A 22,796-nucleotide genomic window follows, 5' to 3' on the forward strand; every position below is an offset into this window, starting at 1 on the left:
GACGGATGCGATCGCGCACGCCTCTTGAAAAAAACCAACTTTGATTTACATCTTAGCCTGTAATTAAAGAGAAATCATACCAGATAACTAAGTAAAATTGCTTATCAGTGATCAGTTCGCAATCCATTCAGAAAACCTGGCTACGTCCCTGTTTTTGTTGTCATTGATAATAAGAGTACTTCAATTATTGATAGATCTGTCGAAGTTAGGACGACACTAAGGGGTGAATTGTCAATGTTGAAAACGAAAGTAGGTTTTTATTCGTAAAATACCCCTGGTGAAATAACTTCTGAACTTTTAGCATGTAGCCAAAGATAAACACATAATACAGTAGATGATAAAGCTATTTACAACTGTCATTATACAGAAGGTATTCGCTCTTTTTAGCCTATAAATCGTTAATTAAAGTATGTGGAATAGGAGAGATCTTCGTGATGTCATCACTTTAACACTTGTCATGGTTGGCAAAAAAAAAATGCATTGAGTGGCATTGGGGCATCTATTTTAAATCGACATAACTTTTTCATTTTTTAAGATAATTGAAAAAAATCTTCTGGTTTTCTTCATTGGAAGTTTCAAATAAATATTCAGTGGTTAGACTTAAGATCTATATGAGCATAAGTCTTTTTTAAATAATTATATACATAGTATCATTTCAAAATTATTTTCAAGTAAAAGAGTTACAAAAACACATACAAAATATAAATTATTTTATCTAAATGAAACATTTAACAAAACTAAAATTTGATATAAAATAACAAAGTTATAAAGTTTTGATTGTAATCATGAAATTGTCAATTGTTTATTTAGTTGTTTATTTGCCAACCAATTTGATACTTAATGATATGCAAATTAGTGAATATGACACCACTAATGAGATTTGCAAACTCTCCTATTAAATGTAATTTTAAAGACACAGACCCATCTGAACATTTACACATTAAGTTTATCATCAAAGAAATTTCAGGGGTACAGAGCAAAGCAACAAATGTTGCATGCATTGCAGAACTTAATAGTATGGCAAGCCATCCTGGAATTTATTCCCCATTTATTGATATTAATAAATATTTATCAAAATGTTCATAAATGATTTATTGATATCAATAAGTAGATGAATTAGTAACATGTTGATAAATATTTATAAACATGTTAATAAATCATTTATTGATATCAATAAATTTAACAAATCATTGAGATGTTAATAAATATTGATTAACATGTTATTAAATCTTATACCTTAGTGAATACTTTATTTCTCATACATAAAGTACAGAGAAAATTCACATATTTTACATAAACATTTACAATGCATGTGTATACAGAGTATAAATAATCTAACCAGGAGGTACGACCTTGGACATAATTATTTTTACAAATTTTGCCAAGTTTGTTAATACAATAACATCTTTAGAATTAAACAACTGGTTATATTTTAATACATTAACCCTTGTATGAAAGTGATTTGAAAGAAATTTTCTTCTTTCTTCATTGAAGAAGTTGCACTCAAAAATGTAATGAAATTCATCTCCAATGTCATGACTTTCACATAAAGTACACAAACGTTCATTTCTAGGTGTATTTCTCCACCTACCCGTTTCGACAGGCAAACGATGTGACCCATATCTAAATCTACATAATAAATGCATAAAATAAGGAGGTAAAATTGAAAAATAATTTTCAAAACATAATTCAGTCTTGAATATCTTATAACAATAACACTTTGATGAATTTGAAATTTCTGAAAACCAATCTTGTTTAAATTGATCTTTCAATCTCAATTCAACACTTTTTGCAATCCATTCTGGATTGAATTGATTTGGTGATGTCCAAACATTTGACATACCACAACTATCAAAAATATTTTTCATAAAAACTATCCATTTACTATTAAATCCATAGTTAGCAAAATTGATATACAGTAACTTATACAGAATTGAAGAGAATTTGTTATCTTCTCTACTCTCTAATCGGCACCAAAACTTAACCATACGTATCTTAACTGCCAATGATAGTGGAAATCTTCCCAATTCCCCATATATAATAATATTTGGTGTAGAAAGCTTCAATCTGGGTATAGTCTTGCAAAAGCGCAGATGCACTTGCTCTAATAAGTCAATATTCTCAAAACCCCAAATTTCTGACCCATAAAGTAATATAGGTAATATAGCTCTGTCAAACATCTCTAGTTGACATTCAATAGATATATTATTTCTACGACAATTCTGTATTAAGCTGTACATAGCTTTAATAGCTTGTTCTTTTAAAAACTTTCTAGTGGTAAGAAAAGAACCACTTCTAGCAAAGAAAACGCCCAAGTATTTATAGCTTGTAACTTTTTCTAATTCTTCGCCATTTAAATAAAACTTTTCGTCATCTCTTTGTCTACCTTTTCCAAAGATAAGAATTTTCATTTTACCAACATTTATCTTCAATTTCCATATCTCACAATAGTCTGAGAAGTTATTTAACATCAATTGTAAATCTGCTCCAGACTCAGATAACAGAATAGAATCATCAGCATATAACAATAACAATATCTTGACATACATCATCAACTCATTTTCAATATCTCTTTCGATAGATTCTAGACCTTTCACGTTACAGGATTCTAGATATGATTGTAAATCATTTAAGTATAAAGAAAACAAGACAGGTGATAGATTTTCACCTTGTCTAACCCCTATTTCGCACTTGAAAATATCTGAACATTCATTATTATGTCTAATATATGATTTCACATTATCATACATATTCTGAATAATACACAAAAATTTTCCGCTTATACTATTACCAATCAATTTATAAAATAAAGAGTTTCTGTGAATAGAATCAAAGGCTTTTTCAAAATCGATAAAAGCACAATGAAGTTTCTTTCTTCTCATCGATATAAGTTCGAAAAGAGCATATAAAGAAAAAATATGATCAGTTGTGGCGTAGCCACTTCTGAATCCAGCCTGATTTTCATGTAATAAAGATAAATCTTCAATAAATTTGTTCATTCTAGTATTTAGTATAGAAGTAAAAATTTTACCAAGACATGACAATAAAGTAACTGGTCTATAATTCTTTGGATCCAACTTATCCCCTTTGTTCTTATAGATAGGTATTACTATACCCGTCAACCATGCCTCAGGCACGTGACCTGTATCAAAGATCAAATTAAATAACAATACAAGTATATCACTCAAATCATTAAAAGACGCAGCAATGTATTCATTTATAACACCGTCATCGCCAGATGACTTATTATTTTTAGCAGACTGCACTGCTTTACATATTTCGTCTTTGGTAATTATATCATTTAAAATCATATTATTTTCTATATCAATATCATTATCGATAATATAATCATGTTGACTATCAGTTTTATTTCTATTAAGTTCCTTAAAAAATTCAAATAAATCATCAAGTGGAATATTAGTATTCTCTCTTCCACTTCTACGGCGGAAAATTTTCCAGAAATCCTTCGGTTTATTCAGTCTCAGATGCTTCATCTTTGCTTGCATCTCCCTATTCAATCTGGCAATATTCTCATCCATAACTTTTTTATAGTGAGTTTCCGCCATTTTCAATCGGGTTCTGAACAAACATGAACCATACTTTTTATAAAGTCGCTTCGCTCTGCGAAAATCTTTCCGAGATTACCGGATTATGCCTGCCAGGTAATATCCATTAAAATAAGCAATTACAAACACTTTTCAGATCATGATTTAGCCACCAATAATAATTTGTCTATTTATTTAAATCAATAAACGATTTAATAATGTGTTAATAAATATTTATTAACGTGTTGATCACACAATTTATTGATATCAATTATTAATTATTAACATGTTGATAAATCATTTATTGATATATATATTTTTTTGTTAACGTGTGAATATACTAAACTTATTGATTTCAATTAATGACAATTTATTGATATCAATAATTAATTTATTAATATTAATAAGTAAGTAATAAATTCTACAACGGCTTGCCATAGACACTTTAAAAAAAACGTAATAATACAAGTAATCTAACTTTAGAACCAGAAACCAGCATTTTCATGATTTCAAGACAATAATTGGACTATTTATGAATGGATCTCTATGAAATTGGATTACAAGGTGCCATACCACCAAAGGATGATTGGATTTACTTTTTTAGGTTAAGATATGAACCTTTTTTAAATTAGGAACTAAAAGGGCTTGAAACTAGCATTTCCCATGTATCCAATAATCCATGCAATAAATTTAGTAAAAGTTAAGGATTTCATTAATTTGACTGTTCAGGGTTCGAAACCTGGAGTCGTATCAAGCCCTGTAAAGCATGTTATTCATTTTTGGTATGATTACGAAATATCTTTTCTAATGGATTCCTTATGAAAATTAGTGCCTCATGTTTTTTATTCACATGGATCTGAGGCTTCTTTACAGCAGATCTTTTCACCTTTAATTAAATTTTTATACCCCACGCAACTAAGTTGCGAAGGGTATAATGTTTTTGACTGGTCTGTCAGTCTGTCCATCAGTCCGTCAGTCCATCATCAGTTTTCCAGACTTTTTTTCTAAACGCTTGCAGATATTGACACGATTTTTGGTATATAATTTCACCATGATAAGTTACTGGTCAAGTTTAACTTTCATTCCGCTACAATGATATTTACTCTTGATTAACTAAAACCCAAAGAAATCACAGTCTGGAGTTTGAAAAAACCATTCTGAGTAACAGAATTAAGTTAGAAGATAAAGGTCTAAAGCCTAAAAAACACTCTTATTCCTTTTTTAGATGTATTTCTCTTACAAACAAACTTACTTGAGTATCCAAATGGGGACATGTGGGATTTGTGAGTGCTCACTAAGGTTCTTTAATAAAATTTGCACTATATCGTGTCCAAACCACTTGTTGTGTCCATAATGAACTGTAATTACCATTCTGAAGTGTAACAAAAACTAATATTGTGTCCACGCCCCAAATAAACAAAGTTTAACATGCTGTGGTCATATCATGCTGTGCTCTGCAAAGCTCTTTTATTTCAATTCATGTATGAAATTTCAAATATTGAAACCACATACTTGGATGTACACCTTAGAATGGGAGAAGATTTCTTAATGAAAATATATTAGATGTAAAAACATTTTAACACATTCTAAACCTAACATAAACTTTCTTATATCTACGTAGAGAAAGTTGATACAATGAACATGTTTCATGTGTTAAAGGATGATTTTTTTTTAAACTTTGGAAAGCCGGATAGTTCAAGCAATAATGAGGACAATCTGGAAAAAATTCTCTTGCAGTTCAAAATTGATATAACCTGTATGTATAATTATGTGTATGAATCTCTATGAAATTGTATCATAAGGTTTCAGACTACCTTGCTACCTATGTCAGGCTATGGATTGATTTTGGGGATGATAAACATAAAGGAATTAGGGACCAAATCTTGCCAAATAAATCCTGGTTTCTGGACAATAGCACAAGTAAAAGAGTATGGTTATCTTTGAAACTTTACTAATTGAGTCTACCCAACAAAAGAAAGATTTTGAAGGATTTAAAGAGTAATCAAGGGAACCAAGGTTATAGCAGTAATCAAAAGAATGTAATCCAGGCACAAAGACAAGACATGGAAAACACACATACACATACACAAAAAAGAACATAAAGTAACTAAAATCATACATACTAAGTAACAAAAACAAATGAGCAACTCAGACTCCATTAAAAAACTGGGAGCATGGACCAGGTGCACTGGTAGGGTAAGCGTCCTCTGCTCTTCTAGAAACACCGGCCGAGTTGCTCATAAAAAAATCAAGTCTGTGGTAGACAAAAGAGGAAAGGAAAACTATGACACGTTGAACAAATCAGTTTTCATGGCACAGATGGATACACCATAATGATCCACGAGTTAATGATGATGACCATAAAACTTCTGTAATGATGACTTCAATCTTGTAGCCACATAACCGTGTTCCAGAAGCCTATCTGTTAGAATTCTAGCGTGATACAAAAATTCTTTTCATTTCATCAAAAGAACCCCAGAAGTGTAAATTGTGATAATACTAGATAGAAAATACCAAATAAGTAATTTTTTACTGAAGCATTAATACTCTAGGGGTTTTGACATTGAAAAATATGTCAATTTAAGCGATTTTTTGGCAGGGTTGGGGTACATTTTTCACATTTTACTGCAAAAGCCTAAGTGTTACCACAACTTTCTTGGTACTATTGTAAACCTGAGACATCGAGCTATACGATGATACCAATATTTGTTTAGGTTATTTACACATGCTATCCCAGGAAGGCTAAGACTCTCAAACAATTGAGTCACAAAAATCTTGGCTTTTTGACCCAGAGGGGTACAAATATAGGCTTATACTGAAAAAGAAGCCGGGGAATATTCTTTGGCAACAAATTGATTTGGTAATGGGAGGTACAAAGGTACCTAAAAATCACCATAAAGTTGATGAGTGGGGGGTGCACGGTGGACCCTCCCAGCCCATGGACTAGTTTACGCAAAGGTAATTGAAATATTTGGGTTACTTTCTATGCTTCAGTTACTGATAATTTTATACTGTGAAAGTACTATTGTTTGTGGGGTACCAATTTTCATGGTTTTTGTCGGTTGTGCAAACAAAAAAATTTTGTTCCCAATGAAAGGCAGATTCCTATTGATGTGTATAGTAAAAACCTCAATACCACAAATTTAAGAATCTACAAACTTTTATATCTTCCCTAATTCACGAAAATTGGTATGCACTGATTAGAGTACTTTCATATTATATATTATATAGAGAGAGATTATTCTTCAGTTTTATTTCTCCACTCAAGCAGGGTATGACATAAACATTTTATGAACCTTGTCCTATAAGGCAAGTTGCTGCATGAAAATTTCACTGTCCCAATTTGAAAATTAGTAAATGAATGTTGAAAAATGAATGAAAATTGGTTGTCCTCAGGGCAAGTATAACTTAACTTTTACTTGTCTGTAGTTTCACTTGTTCCGGGCTACAGGACAACCTTTAATGTCATACCCTGTCAAAGCAGTAAAATTAAAAATTTTTAGCATGTGAACTTCAGCTATACTAAGCATTTTAAAATATTAATTTTATATTATAGATTAGAGGAATAATTCAGATCAAGAATAGGCATAAGGATAATCAGTTTCTCCCGTGAAATCTGTAGTAACCTTGGAATTGTTAAATGAAAAAAAACTCCTGCAGAAATTTAATAACCATTCATTGGTTAAAAAGTCATGTGCATTTATTATCACTGGCTTTGAATGGGAGCAAATATATCAGTGACTAAAACATAAATAGTAACGCAAATATAGATACAAATATGAAATTTTGACTGTATAAACCTATACTAATACAATAAGTAGACCCCCTAAAATCCCTCACCCCAAACCTATTTACATGATTTGTAAAACAAGTCTACTTCGTTTTTTATATAGATGCTGATGAAGGAGATTGTTAGGAGTAGGAAAGTCGTTGATTCAATATATGTAGAAAATACAGCATATATTTTGCAAGCAATGTTTAAATTAAAAATAACAATAAATCAGATTTTGGTCTTTGTGATATACAAATAAAAAAAAAAATTTAAGTAGTTAATTACCATCTTATACTGCACTTCATTGGCTAAATTAAAATCTTTTAATTCCAGAGTTACAGAAAGTTAAAGTCTAGATACACAAGAATATGAAAATATTTATATGTGTCTCAGAGTTAGATATATACCAGCTGACAAAATAAGACACATTCATGTGTAGATTGCATCCAAGGTAAGTCTTGTTCTTAATTTTTTTTACCCAGAATTTCTTTTATTTCCACTGTTGAAAGAGTTTATGATATGATATTTAATTGGTAAAAGTGAATATGGTCTCAAGTGCCGAGGTACACCTAGATTTAATGAGTTTGGGGAACTTTTGCTACAAGTTCAGAGACAAGTTAAATTGCTCCATAATTTATTGCTATTTCCAACATGAATTTTAAATCTTATGATCACCAGATTGGTATTCCTGTTGTGATCTAATTTGGTGGGATAAAGCCTGAAGGTGAAATAATGGAAATTATTTCACAGTATGAATTATCTAAATTTTTTAAACAGGAAACATTTGATAAATCACTGCTACATGTATCTATATAATATATAAAATATGATTTAAATAAATAGCCCAAACTAAGGGGATAGTCATGCCTTCATTGCTAAGGGATTAGGTTAGTTAAACATATATTAAAGGCAGTAAAGGCAAAAAGATACACTAACCCCCTTAGTCATATGATGTAATGACTTATTGCCTAAGTCATATGATGTCATGACTTATTGCCTTAGTCATGTGATGTCAGGACTTATTGCCTTAGTCATATGATGTCATAACAAACCCCCATAGTCATATGATGTCATGACTTATTGCCTTAGTCATATGATATCATAACAAACCCCCTTAGTCATATGATGTCATGACTTACCTCCTCAGTAGGGGTTAGTTTTACAAGTACATGTTATCTTGTATTCTAAATCCCCAAATAAATTCCAAATCTAAATGATGGCATGTTCAATGACCATTGCCCTATTTTAGGCCTATTTTTGTATGAACTGTTGAGGTTGTCTGAATGAAACTGCTTACAGGTAAAGCGGTATATTTGTTATACATCAGTATCCAGCCCCGTTATTCACTAAAAAATTTAGTCTACCCTCTGAATAAAGTAACTGCCATATTTTTGTGTTAAACAAAAACGACTTAACCCAAACAAAAATAAATGTTTTCTGAAAAAGACACTACACCATTTACAATTGTCAAAATGGCAACACAAAATATAATTTTATGGAACTTGAACTATTGTCTTATAAATTCCTTATACCTACCTGAGAAATATCAGTTTCATTTTCAGGGACCAAAGTAATTACATTGGAACAGAATGGGAAAAGCTTTGAGCAAAGAGCTTGTGATAGGTGTAGGTCTGGTTGCATGTGTAAGTGCTGGAGCTGGTGGTATTGGAACATGGTACATTCTGAAAAAACAGACAGGTACTTTGTGAATTGAAGTATAACTTATGAAAATTAATGTTTTGCTTAAATTGGGGGATCAATTTTAACCAAGTTAGAGTACTATAAACATAATTATTCACTGATGTCAATTTTTTTTTTTTGAGTCTGTGAAATGAATATATTTTGGGTTATCAATTTTTCACTGTTTTGAAAAATTAAGAGCTTTGTTGATTGCAGCATGGTAAAACCGTAGCATGTTGAACTATGTTCACTTTGAGCAAACTGATGACGACAGTATGGTACCATTATATGTCTGTAAAATGTTTTTACCATTATGAAATAATCAAGTGTTTTGTGATGTAAAAACTAAATTAAAGGGTTACTATTTTTTATGCTTATTTATCCAAAAACTATTGTACCTTAAAATTAATATATTTGTACCTCTACAGTCATTTTGATAACTTATTTTTCTTCGGTTCTGGTTGATTGAACAAACACTTTTTTAACCACTTTGGAAACTCCCACCACCCCCTTTTAAAAATCTATGGAATCACCCCTGATCATTGCCAGTAAAGAATAACAAAATTTACATTATCATACTATGGGAATAATACAATAAGTTTTCAATTTGAAGATGGATATTTAGTACACATGATTTTAGCTCATTACAGCTCCTAATGAAAATGAAAAAATTGCAGCGTATCATTTACAGCAACTATATAAATGTGCCAGATTTTTTTAGTGTGCAGGACTGTGCCACTACTGGCAAACTTGTGGTACAGATTTTTACAATGCCTATTAAAAGAGCCATACAAGTGCCAGAGAAATTAATGTATTAAGGCATTTTGTCTAAAAGTGTGACAGAAATGGGCCAGAAACTGAAAACCAAATCATGTGACCTAAAAAGCTGATTTAATGCAATCTAAAGATGTTGTACAAATCATTTGTGATTTGGAGGTAGACATGTTTTCTTGCAATAAGGAAAACTGTTGGAAATTTTAAGGCTGAATATAATTGTATCCAAGGAATACTTTTCATTTAAGTAATTTTTTTTTATATTTTATATAATGAAGCCAGTCTGAAGGTATATGCATTGCTAAGATATTCAAATGCATGCAGGTCCAAAGAATACTCCATATTCACAGAAATTATTAAGATGCTCACATGCATTTATATATATGGTACAAATTATTTGCCACATTAACCTTAGTGGATTGGTTTCGAGAAATTTCATAAAAAATTTATTACATCAAGATGGCTGCAAGTTTGCATCGGGTTTGCAGTAACTCTGTGGCAGAGTCTTGATTTTTTAAGGGGCATTGATGTTCATTGTTTAAATCAAGTTTCTTCTGCAGTGAAAAACAGAAATAACAACAGAAATGAAGCATTAGGTAATGGCGATGGATTTGCAGGAAAAGAAGATAATATAAAACCAGGTTTGCACAATTTATATATTTTACTTTACCACTGCTCAGACAGAGTAGTTATATTGTCTCTTCATCTGAAAAGATTGTTCCACTTTTCTTTGAAAATGCTTACATTTGGTTTAAGGCTTGGTATAGGTGTTTCATATAGTAATCCAACAACACAATATTTACATTGTCAGAATGGATATTTCTTGGTTACCAAATGAAGGTCAGCTTCTATTATGTTTGTGAACTTATAAACACCTGCTTGCTGTCAAAAAGAAATTGAATTCCCTGTGGCAACCTCCACATTGGAAAGTGCATTTGACGTTACCAGGGGAGACAATTGTGCTTGTATTATGTACCAGGGGAGATAATTGTGCTTGTAATATCAGGTACCAGTATCATATTGCATATCCCTGAGCGGGTGTACGTCAAAACATGGATGCTATAAAAATATAGCGCATTTTCTTTTTGCCTCTCTACAAACTAATGTTTTGTCAAAAGATATGAACAGTGACTTATAAAATAGAGCAAACATCACACTGTAAGACAAAGAACTTTTTTAAAAGAAAATCTATGTTTGTTTGTTTGTTGGATGATAAACCCCAACAAACAAACAAACATAGATTTTCTTTTTAAAAAGTTCTTCATCTTACAGTGTAAGGTTCACTCCATTTTATAAGTCACTGTTAAAATCTTTTGACAAAACATTAGTTTGTAGAGAGGCAAAAAGAAAATGCACTAAAAGAAAATCTAATATAATATCATAAAAATGTTCCACTGAAAAGGTTGGTTTGGTGAGTGCAAACGAAAGTGAAAGTAGGGAAAATGGCTATTTATAGTTCAAGACTACTTTTCTGTCCGATCTTCGTGGACTCACCCTATTTTCTTTGCAGGAAATTATTTTTTCACATGTCCTTAGAAATGCTACATAAGTGAAAGTTTTATTGAATCAATTTACATATTTTTTTAAAAAATGGTCTCAGTCTTGTATTCTTTGCCCCATAGGCTTCTATTGTATACCTTAAATTTTCATGATTTTTTTAAAAATAGACAAGGAGTTTTAATCTAACTCTTGACCATGTTTTCAATTAAGGAAATGTCAAAAATAATTTTTAGGTCCATTTTAGAAAAAAAAGGCACGAACTTTGGTACACCAGGACAGGTAAAACTAAAAATAGACTTTTTCTACTTTCACTTTAATTTTGAGTTCATAAAATAGACCCCTTTTCTGAAGCATTATTTTTCATGAAAATACTTTTTTTCTCAAAAACAATTTTTTTGTGTCATCGATTGATATTTACCCTGTACTTGTGATGAAAAATGATAGTTGTTTGCCAAGAAACAAAAACAGGATAAGGCAAAAAAGAAGTGCACTATATTTTTTATGTTGTGACGTACACCCGCTCAGGAATATGTAATACAAGACTGATACCAAATGTTCAATGTTGTGGTTATTCTGCTTTGATGTTATACAGTGAAACTTGACTAAATTGAACCCTTTATAAACCAAAAACTTATCTTAATCTGGCCGGCAGTTTTGAAGTCCCCTCATATAAGTTAAAATTTTGTTACAATTATCGCAGTCCTAATGGTTGGATTGATTTAAAATTTGGTGGATGGGACATAAATTGTATGGGATTGGGTTGCTGTCCAATATCAAAGTCCTGTTTTTGTTGAACTTAACCTTTTTTTTTCACTAAATGAATTGACAGAGAAACTTTTTGTCACAAAAATCTTGACTCTAACTGAACAGATTGATTTTAAAAATTGAATGTGGCTTTATATTGGTAGGGCATAAATAATAAGTTTCAGTTGATTTGTATTATTAACTTCCTATATCAACTTACCCTACCTGTGCACCTGGTCCATGCCTCTAGTTTTTAGTGGAGTCCGAGTTGCTCGTTTGCTTTTGTTGCTTTGTATGTGTTATTTTGGTTATTTTATGTTCTTTGTTGTGTTTGTCTGTTTTCCATGTTGTCCCTTGATTACATTTTTTTGATTTCCACTAGAATCTTGGTTTCCTTGATTACTCTTTCCTGTTAGAGTGTGGGTATACCTAGCATGATAAAACATGCAACTATTTTGATATTTGTTTCGTAGAAATTTATGGCTCCCACTAGCCTTATCATGACTATTCTGTGTTAATTATACACCTATTCAACAAGTGGGCAGTATATTGGAATCCCTTTGTCTGTTTGAAATTTGTAAAAAAAAAAATCACATCTCCAAATAGATTGATTGATTTCCATTTTGGTCTGTGTTTATTTTATAGATAAGGCATACATTAGTGATTTTGGGTGGTGTCTGATACCAATGAGTAGGTGCATGCCTAGTACAACAACATGTGAAACCTTTTATGCATCTTACATCAAAATGTCAAATTTAAATTTGTATTTAAACTGTTAGTGTCAAATGGAATACAAGGAATAATTTGCATACCTTCTTGACATAACTGTCATAGGGACATTTTTTGTGTGAGCGTTTGTAGTTATTCTACTTATGGCATAGAAATTTTCTTCTATTATCTGTTAGTTTATTGCATAATGCACATATTAATACAATTTTTAAACAAATTTATTAATCAGAATACATTTAGTTTTTCTTATATTTCAGTTATTAGCAAGAAAGAGAGAAATAGTTTATGTTCAAATGACTTAGGTATGATATAAATGTCTACTTCAATAGATGTATTTACACTTGTGGACGCCATTGACATATAAATGTGTACTTCAATAGACGTATTTACACTTGTGGACGCCATTGACATATAAATGTCTACTTCAGTAGACGTATTTACACTTGCGGACGTCATTGACATATAAATGTCTACTTCAGTAGACGTATTTACACTTGCGGACGCCATTGACATATAAATGTCTACTTCAATAGATGTATTTACACTTGTGGACGCCATTGACATATAAATGTCTACTTCAATAGATGTATTTACACTTGTGGACGTCATTGACATATAAATGTCTACTTCAATAGATGTATTTACACTTGTGGACGCCATTGACAAAAATGATACATTTTCCTGTTGTTTTCGTACTGAATTCTCATTCAACTTAAAGGTTAATGTCCTCACAAATTAAAACTACATTGTTTTTTCATTGACATAGAAAGGTTTTTCGGAGACAAATCTGGGGTTATTCGGAGCAAAATGACAAGTTTGAATTCATGTATTATGCCACATATATTTCTGAAAAGCATTAACTGTTTTTCTAGGCAAGATGTACATGTATTGTGGTATACCATTTCCTGTCTGTCCATACTTTCATCATTCAGATCATTAATACTTAAACTAATTTTCATGAAACTTTTGGGAATGTTTCTTTTTTATCAATGTGAGCTACTTTCCAATTTTAATTTTTCAAGCTACAGGACTTTTTTCATACAAAAAATGAGTGAATTCTCTGTTGGTCTATTACTGCTATGTCAGAACACACACATACTGTGCAGGCATGTTTTTTGGTCTATTTGAGCATATTTTATCATAGTATTCATTTGAAGTACAAAGACAAGCTTGGTTAGGACAGGGATATTTTTGGGAGACTGTGCAGCACTTTATCTTGTAGAGTTTAATCACTGACTCTCAAATTATACACTACAAAGGCTTTGAGACTACAAACATGGTAATTTGATTGATTGAAATGTTTGTTGCATGTGTGCAAATATTCCATGCCTATTCAATCTAAGCTGTTGAGTTTATTGATTAAGTGAACAACCATACTGCTTGTGATTCTGATAAACATTTCAGTATAAAAATGCTCTTTTTAGCCTGAAGATCAGTTAATATACATATATAGGTTTCATAATGAGTGAAAGTTGAATATCACAAAATATCAACTTATGTTATATATTGTACTAATTTTTGCTGTTTTCGCAGTGGACAGAAAACCATGAAAAATAGTACATGCAAAATTTATTTTTATTACTTTATCACGCTAATCATTTTTTGAAACTGCGAAAATTGATACCCATGAATATGTTCACTTGACCGAATTACGTTTACAGTAATTTCAACATCTTTACAAACAAGCCTCTGAAATTAATAGTATGAGTTGATATTTTGCAATATTCTAATTTCACAAATTATAAAACCTTTTTCTCTATGATTTGGTCTTTGACAGCTAGATATTTGAGATATCACATGATGGGATGAGGCCCCTTCTTTGGACTCCAATGCAAGTAGTAGAATGTACATTTAACTTTTTAGACCCCTACAGGCTTAAGCGGAAGAGGATTTAAGATTTGCGTTCCTTCTGTCTGTCCATCCATTTGTTTGTCTGGAAAAAGTTTTTCGCACTTTATTTCTAAACCATGCAGATATTGAGCTGATTTTTTGGTATGCGAGTCTACCTTGATGAGTTACAGATCAAGTTTATGAGTTATGGCCCTTGAACTTTGAAAAATTGTCTGATATTTAAGTTTTCCAAATCTTTTTTCTGAAGGCTTGCAGATATTGAGCTAATTTTTTTCTATGTTAGTCTACCCTGATGAGTTACAGATCAAGTTTACATTTTGTTCAGCTGTGCTGATTTTTTCCAAAGGCACCAACTTTCAGTTTTACGTGCTATACCAAAATTTCAGTTTTACACTTTTTTTAAGACTTAGATATTGAGTTCTTTTTTTGAGAAATCAGTCAACCGTAATTTGAAACCTAATTTGTCCAATTGTCTGTGCAACAAACTTTGCAAATCTGCACCTGTTAAATGGATTCGAACATCTTTCTTGTCTTTGTCCATATCCCTTCTTCTATTCAAAATCATGGCCATTTCCTCAGTTTGTCATTTATACTTGATGATCCAAGGTAGTATTTGGGTCAATATATAAACAGCCGGTATGGGACTATGTATTATTTTGCAATACTCTCAGAATGCTTGTTTTTGTTTTTCAGAAGTAGATTTTGATGTGACAGAACCAATCATTGGTGAGATAATTAGGCTATTTTAAGTTTCTTGGTTCTCAGTTCAAATCTTGCAAAAACATTAAAAAGTGATATGTGTACTGTTTGTTTTGATTCTTAGAAATTTTTGGTTCCCATTATCGGGACTATTATTATACACAACAAGTGGGTGGTATATTGGAATCACCTTGGCATTTATTACTACCAATAAAAAAATGATGAGAAAGATGCTTATTCTATTGATATGGTGATAAAAATATGTAATGAAGCAGCTACAGAGCTATATCTACATGTGTTTTCAAATTAATTGGTTTAAACCTTGTCACTAGATGTCCTTTGACTTTTAACATTTTTTAAAACTTGTTTTTGCTATTGAAATATAGCAGCCATGGTCTTCTTCTTAAAGTCTTTGTGAAATTGAGGTAGATATTTCTTGTAACTTTTTGAGGTTTGGTATTGTATGTACCTATAGATATGCATGAAGCAAGATAGTAGTATTCTTCAGTAAACTTTGAATTCAAATTCACAAAGAAATGTAAAATTTCTGTCTAAATTTTTAAAAGACTTAACTAAAATTCATTAATTTGCAAATTACATCCAGTAATTAATGACGTTTGAACAAACCACAAAAATTGAAACCCATGAATAAAAAGCATTTTCACACATATCATTGTTGGATGCTTGGGCATATATAGATGTTAATGCAGTTAGATAATCATTCTTAAATTTTTGCAAAGGGAGTTAATCCAATTAAAAAATACTTTCAAAGGAGTTAAAATTTGTCATAGCAAAACTTTCAGTAGACTAAGATGAAACTTTAAATGAAGGTTTGGCTTCATAAGTAGTATGCATGTAGCAAGATTATTATCAACAGACCCTTGCAAAAGGATAATCCCATTTAAGGGGTAAACATTTTAAGTATTGCAAGTGGGTACCACTCAATACTTATGATAACTCACAGTGCTTGCTATTTTATATGTATTTTGTTAATATTTTGAACTGTTCACTCAAAGAACAAGTTTGCCAGTACTAGGCAATCTGCTGCTGGAGTCATATGTGCCGATATTGTAAATACAACCTTGGCCTTACACCTAATTTAAAATCCCTCTTTATCCAGTAGTAGGTAAGTGTGTTTTGGACAGAAACATAAAGAGTGTATTTATAGGGTATGTAAATCTCGTGGTTTCATGAGAGTGAGTCCTTGACTACCATTCAAATGCACATTTGATTCGTCATTAACATAGCATTGAGTTCATTATTAAAAGCAAAACATCAACAATATAATTGACAAATATCTAGTCCTTCATTAAAAAAATGTTAAGAAAAGCAAAAGATTTTTATATGTAACTCCTTGAGAAAAGCATAGAACAGAAATACTGATACTAAATATTTATTGGTTCAAACACCATTACAATAATTGGTTAAGCCCCATATTACATAATATGGGTATATATTGTTATAGCCCAAAATGTCTAATTCCAGAATGTCTAAATGTAAATTTTACCCCAATAGACCTTTAATTCCCAGAACATCTAATTACAAATTGAGGGTTATTCCCAAAGTGTCTAAAGGTCAGTGGTGGATCCATAGTTTCAGGTAAGGGGGGGGGAGCAAAGAAAAATTGTGATGATTTCAATGGTGAGGATCATGAATTGATCCAAATTTGCTAGGGGGTTTGGGGGCATGCTCCCCCAAGAAATATTTAAATAAATTACCTCAAATCCTGCATTCTGTGGGTATCTTGAACAATTTTTCAATAATTTTTAAAAATTTTAATTTTCTAAGGGGGGATCCTGGATCTGCCACTGAAGGTAAAATCTTAACCTGAATTAGTATAAATCAGAGGTTTTTTTTACCAGAATGTCAAACAGTGTTCTAACTGTATTGAATTTATTACTTTAATTTTGAAAGACTATGTTTTGACAACAATCTTTAACCATGTGTTTTATTCTATTGCTCAATCCAACACTTCATTATTTGTTTCCACACCAATATCCCCTTTGTCCATATTGTCAGACATATTTAATTATTAAAAAAACAAAAGGTGTCAATTCGGAAGACCAGCTTAAAAACCTTATAAGAAAAATAATAATTTCATTAGCCAATCTGGGATAAGACATTTTGGAAACATTCCAAACAAATAATTATAGTAGAAGACTGCATTGTAATGCATTGTTTCTAGATCTTGGAAGTAAACAATAAAATACAAACCATTCTTCGGGTTTCAAAACATTCTGCATCGTAAATTTCAGAAAGGAAAATGAAACTAGAAGGAGACTTACGACACACATAGTGATCTGAATATATTTAATTGGGTACTAAAAGGCCATGTGAACTTTTATTATCACTTGGCTTTCATTGTCATCTTTGTTGTAGTCGTTGTTGTCTGTCATCTTCCTTTGTTAACTTTTCTTTAAAAATCTTTTCCTCTGAAACCACTGAATAGAATTTGATAAAACTTGGTGACAATCATCCTTGGCATTATCTTCTCGCGAAAATGTGTGTTCCCTTGCCAAGAAAACATGGTTGCCGTTACAAAAAATAGAACATAGGGGTATAACCTTATAATTTTGTTTATATCTCAAAACCCATAACAGATAGAAGAAATCTGAGGTTCTTTGGCTCAAAAAGATTTATTTTTCCTGAAAATTTCAATTATAATTATAAATATTTATTGCCTTTTTTGCTAATTTAACTCTTTTGGCAGTTTTTGCCTCTTGTCAGATTGATTATAATTGTGAATTGATTGAATGTTAAGTATTTCAATATATATTTTTTGTGCCAATTTCAGAAAAATCTGTTGACACCTCTTGGAATTATGGTCCCAGAAAGTGTCATTTTCTCTGTGTTGGCCTGTTTTTAACTAAACAATAGCAGTAAGGTAATTTCAAAAAAATATATATGTAAAAGTATGCAAAGATCTATGATTAGTGCAAATTTGGAAAAAAATCTGTTGATTGCATTTTTTAATGATTTTTTGCACTTTTAGCATATTATTTTGTTAACATAAGTAAAATGATAATTAATGTTTAAATGTTCAGTATAATGACAAATATCATCTGTGCAAATTTAGTCAAATGTGCTTGACCCATTTTTAGGTTTTGCACGTATTCAACTTTTTACCCCTGCATTGACTTTTTATGAGCAGCACAGCGGGTGTTTCTAAAAAAGCATAGGACGCTTACCCTATCAGTGCACCATGTCTATGCTCCCTGAGTTTTATAGTGGAGTCATTTATTTTTGTTGCTTTGTACATATTATTTTTGTTATTTTATGTTCTTTGTTGTGTGTATGTCTGTTTTCCATGTTTGGTCTTTGTCCCTTGGTTACATTCTTTTGATTTTCGCTAGAAACTTGGTTCCCTTGATTACTCTTAAATGCTATTAAACCAGGTGAGTTATTTGGGCTCTTGGTAGCCTCTAGTTTTTTGTTGTTTTAATTGACCATGCACTAAACATATAATTGGAAAAATACCTTTTTCTTCAAGTATTTACAAGAATCTTTTTTTCAGACGGTGTAATTTTACATGCATCTGAAGACAATGCAATAGTTTTACAATTTATCGCAAACATGGAAAGAGAGTTTCCTGATTTGAAGTTAAAGTTCCAATCAAGAGATGAGATGGTTTCACCAGGACAATCTATTTTTGGAGGTTCAGAGCAGATCTTTGAACAATCCAGATTCCTGTTGGTTTTCATGACCAACAATTTAAAAAATGATAGACTAGAACTGTTTTTTAAGGACATTCATTTAAAAGAAACTATTACTGAAGAGGAAAAGTATAATCGCCTCATACCTGTTGAAGTGGAATGTGGAGTGAATTTGCAATCACTCTGCGGACTAGAAGCATTAAAGTATTTTGAATACCTAGAGGGGAACAGAGATGGTTTTTGTAAAAAATTTCAGAAACTTATTACAAATGGGCGGAGAATGTATTTGCTTTTTTAATACATGTAGATATTGCCTTCATACAATTACATCATTTTTCATGATAAACATCCATTTATTCATTATTCGAAAATTAGTTGCATATTTGTATGTGTCACCAAAGCCAGTTGAGCTCTTATTTAGTGGCCTGAGATTTCTTTGTGTACTTTAAGACTCTTTTGAAGATAGTTGGCAAAGTTACTATGCATTCAAGATATAAATATTTAATAATAGAAATAACCAAAATAATCAAAGCATAAAATACACTGTTTATTAAATGTCAATCTAGTAGATCCATTTGTTCTAATTGTGGGATTGTCGATAAGCATGCTCAGAGCCTGCTCAATATTCAATTCTGCAAGGAAAATTCTTTTGTTCTACCCAAGCCCTACCTCGCTGAAGTCTATAATGAGCGTGCTCATCAACTTACCACAAAAGGGTGAATTAAAATTATACTTTTCAATTATGTGATGCACTCACTGAATAGAACAATTGATAGGTCTAATTTTAATTACCAGTAGATTGATTAAATGTTATAAGTCCAGCAGGTAAAGTTCTGATCTAGCAAGTATTGGAATCTTCTGCTCTTCTGAAGTCTCATGTAATGTAACATAATCAGGTAGCAGATTACTGATGATTTGAGGCAGCTAAAACAGATTACTCTCTATCTTTTATTGTCTTTACTATGTATTGTTAATTTAAATACAAAAATACCAATCATATATATTGAAAATGTTGATATGCTGTACACAAGTTTCAAGGAGTTACCATTCAGCTGCAGCATTAGAATGTATGGGAATATCTAAATTCAAAAAATAATTGTATACCAAAAGGGTGATAAAGGGTCTAAAAATACAATTGTAATTTAATCATATAATGTTAAAAGATTTGTATGTGAGTTGGGAGACCTGGATCTTTAACACATGAGAAAACATAGAGACTTGTGATAATTTTTGCATTGTAAGGACTAAAGAATTGCTTGAAGTTTACCGAATTCCAGATATTCTGTCAATTTTGTACTTTTTGGTCACTTTCCAGCCATATTTCTGAATTAATTAGTGAAAACTTTTGGATGTTTGTATGATAAAAAAAACCTGACAAATGTTTAAGGCTGGAATATGGAACTTGATTTATTTTGTGTGATACTATAAGTATTTGTTTGTTATAGAATATTGAATAAGTCAGGAAGGCCTTGCTGCATTTTATAGTCTTATTAACAATGCTTATTTTTAGGTACATGTAACAGATATGACTATTTATAGATTCATGATGTAAGATATGCATTATAATTTGACTGTGATGGTAATAACGATGATTTTTATATATTGGTTATCCTTTGTTATTCCTTTTACATCTGTATCTTATAGCAACAACAAAAAAACCCAAAATTTTGGCTTTGTACCAAATACTTCTGTAGTTTAACATATGTTCGTAAATTGGTATCATGGTCATTGTAGTCATCCATATACATTTGGTGTCCAGAAAGTTACTTGTGATAAAAGTGTAGGGATCTCTTTAAAATTGCACCAGAAGGTGCCATACTCTTTGAAATTGTACAACAAAGTGCCATTGCACCAAAGGAAAGCTGGGATTGATTTTCCTGTATCAAATATTTAATTGCAATCAAAATTCAGAGCTGTATCAAGCTTGAATGGTGTGTCTATAGTTGCCTCAATTGTACAAGGCTCTATTTATGTGGTCATATCAAGCTGCATTATCCTTGCAAAGCATTTTATTGGGATTGATTTTTCACAGTGATAGAAGCATTATCTGCAATTTTAAAGTAAATATATATGGTTAAAAAGAAGTATACAGAATTGTAGCCATATACATATACATATATATAGTTTTGAATGTTGTGTTCAGAAAAATTGTTGAGGGACAGAGGGAAGGACTAGTTTTTAAAGCTAGATAAAGCCTGATAAAGCCAAAAGCTAAATATGAAACATAAAATATTATATAAAGATTAAATTTTAAAATTTGTGACATCAGCTATTTTATGAAATGAAATGATATGAAAATTAAAGAATAGAACAATTTAAAAAGGAATGGTCAAAATCTCTATAATAATTTTTTTGCAATGTGCTATTTGTATTGTACCCATTAAGTTTTCCTTATACATGTATGTTCTTAATAATTTATTGTGCCATTGTGATGCTACAATTTACATTTACAGTTGTAGAATAGTATGGTGCTGTTGTCTTCCACATTGTCATCTGTGTCGATGCTTTGTTTTGTTTATTTATCTTGAATATTAGTTGCTGGGTCATGCATAATTTTGTGCCAAGTTACAAAAGTAGGTTAGTATTAATTTTGGAGGTTCAGGTCCCAACCATTTGGGAATTAGGGGCCAAAACAAGAATTCATTAAAGTTAACTATATTGCTCAAGTATAAGCATATAGATCTTTAAGGTGTTGTATCACAATGTTCAGTACCACAAAGGCCAAACTCGGATTTATTTTTTGTTTTCCGGGTACTTTCTGAAACGTTTTGGAATTAGTGGCCATAAAGGGCCATTTAGTTTTTTTTAGATTCTATGCAAGCAATTGCAAGAGTAAAAGTTTATGGATCTTCATAAAATTGTACTATAAGTTTCCATACCACAAAAAGAAGGTTTTGATGGTTTAGATTATAATCCGTAAAGTCTATGAATAAAGATTGAAAAAGGAACCAGAAGCAAGCATTTTACTTAACTTAAATGCATGTGTATGGATCTCTTTGAAATTGTATCACAAGGTTCCATACCACCAAAGCAATGCTTGGATTGATTTTATGGGTTGATTGTTTTATTCATGAAGGAATTGAGGCCAAAAACAAACATTTTTTTTCTGGTTTTCTGGGAATTACTTAAGGAAAAATGTATGAATCTCCATGGAATTATGCTACTATCTTCCATACCACAACAGGAAGGTTTTGATATATGTAAAGGGTTATTGGCCTTAACTTTTAGATATGAGGGCCAAAAAGTGGTCAGAAATGAGTATTTTTTTCAACTTATTTCTTACATTTCACTGCAAGATTTAAAGGGCTGTGAACACTTCTATCTGGTCAAAATCTGGTTTGACCTTTGCAGATGAATCAAGCTGGACCGTGAGGAATTTAAAACAAAATTAAAGGAATTTCATGCATTTTGGATATGGTTACTACACTTTATTCTGTCAAGTAGTCATATTTTTTTTTCTGAAAGCTCTACAATCCCTGACTTTTCTGTATTGTGAATAATCATGAGGTTAATCCTACAAATATTTTGTTTGAAAAGTCAGTATATGTTATATATATTTTTTATCATTTTTAGATGTTATGCTTTACATAATTATAACTATAGTCATCATCGTGTTATCGAAATATATTTATGCCTAGTTTCTTGAGTAGCAATAGCCTCACTATGCAGCAGTCATTTTTTATATGCCTGTTTTCTGTGGTAGGCAGAATGTATAATGGTATATTGGTTTCCGTCAGTTTGTCAGTCGTTCACATTTTGTTCATTTACTCAAAAACACCCTTTTGATTTTTAAAAATATCCCCTTTTTTGATTTTGAGTTATGGAACTTTTTTCTTACAAAAGTGTTGG

At 31.2% G+C, this 22,796-nt stretch overlaps 1 protein-coding gene across 1 annotated transcript; it reads left to right on the top strand.

Moving 5' to 3' along the window:
- The first annotated feature begins 229 nt into the window (after positions 1–229).
- Positions 230–22,556, top strand: LOC148617485 (uncharacterized). Its single transcript, XM_088585199.1, has 7 exons — positions 230–370; positions 7,651–7,768; positions 8,880–9,015; positions 10,332–10,412; positions 13,002–13,046; positions 15,289–15,321; positions 18,809–22,556. Exons 3-7 carry the CDS (start codon positions 8,907–8,909, stop codon positions 19,243–19,245), a joined length of 705 nt encoding a protein of 234 aa, XP_088441325.1. The 5' UTR covers positions 230–370; positions 7,651–7,768; positions 8,880–8,906; the 3' UTR covers positions 19,246–22,556.
- Positions 22,557–22,796: the final 240 nt, after the last annotated feature.

This window comes from Perna viridis, chromosome 5 (genome assembly GCF_037379345.1).
Source record: "Perna viridis isolate PV_CMFRI_1.1 ecotype Kerala chromosome 5, ASM3737934v1, whole genome shotgun sequence".
NCBI lineage: Eukaryota > Metazoa > Mollusca > Bivalvia > Mytilida > Mytilidae > Perna > Perna viridis.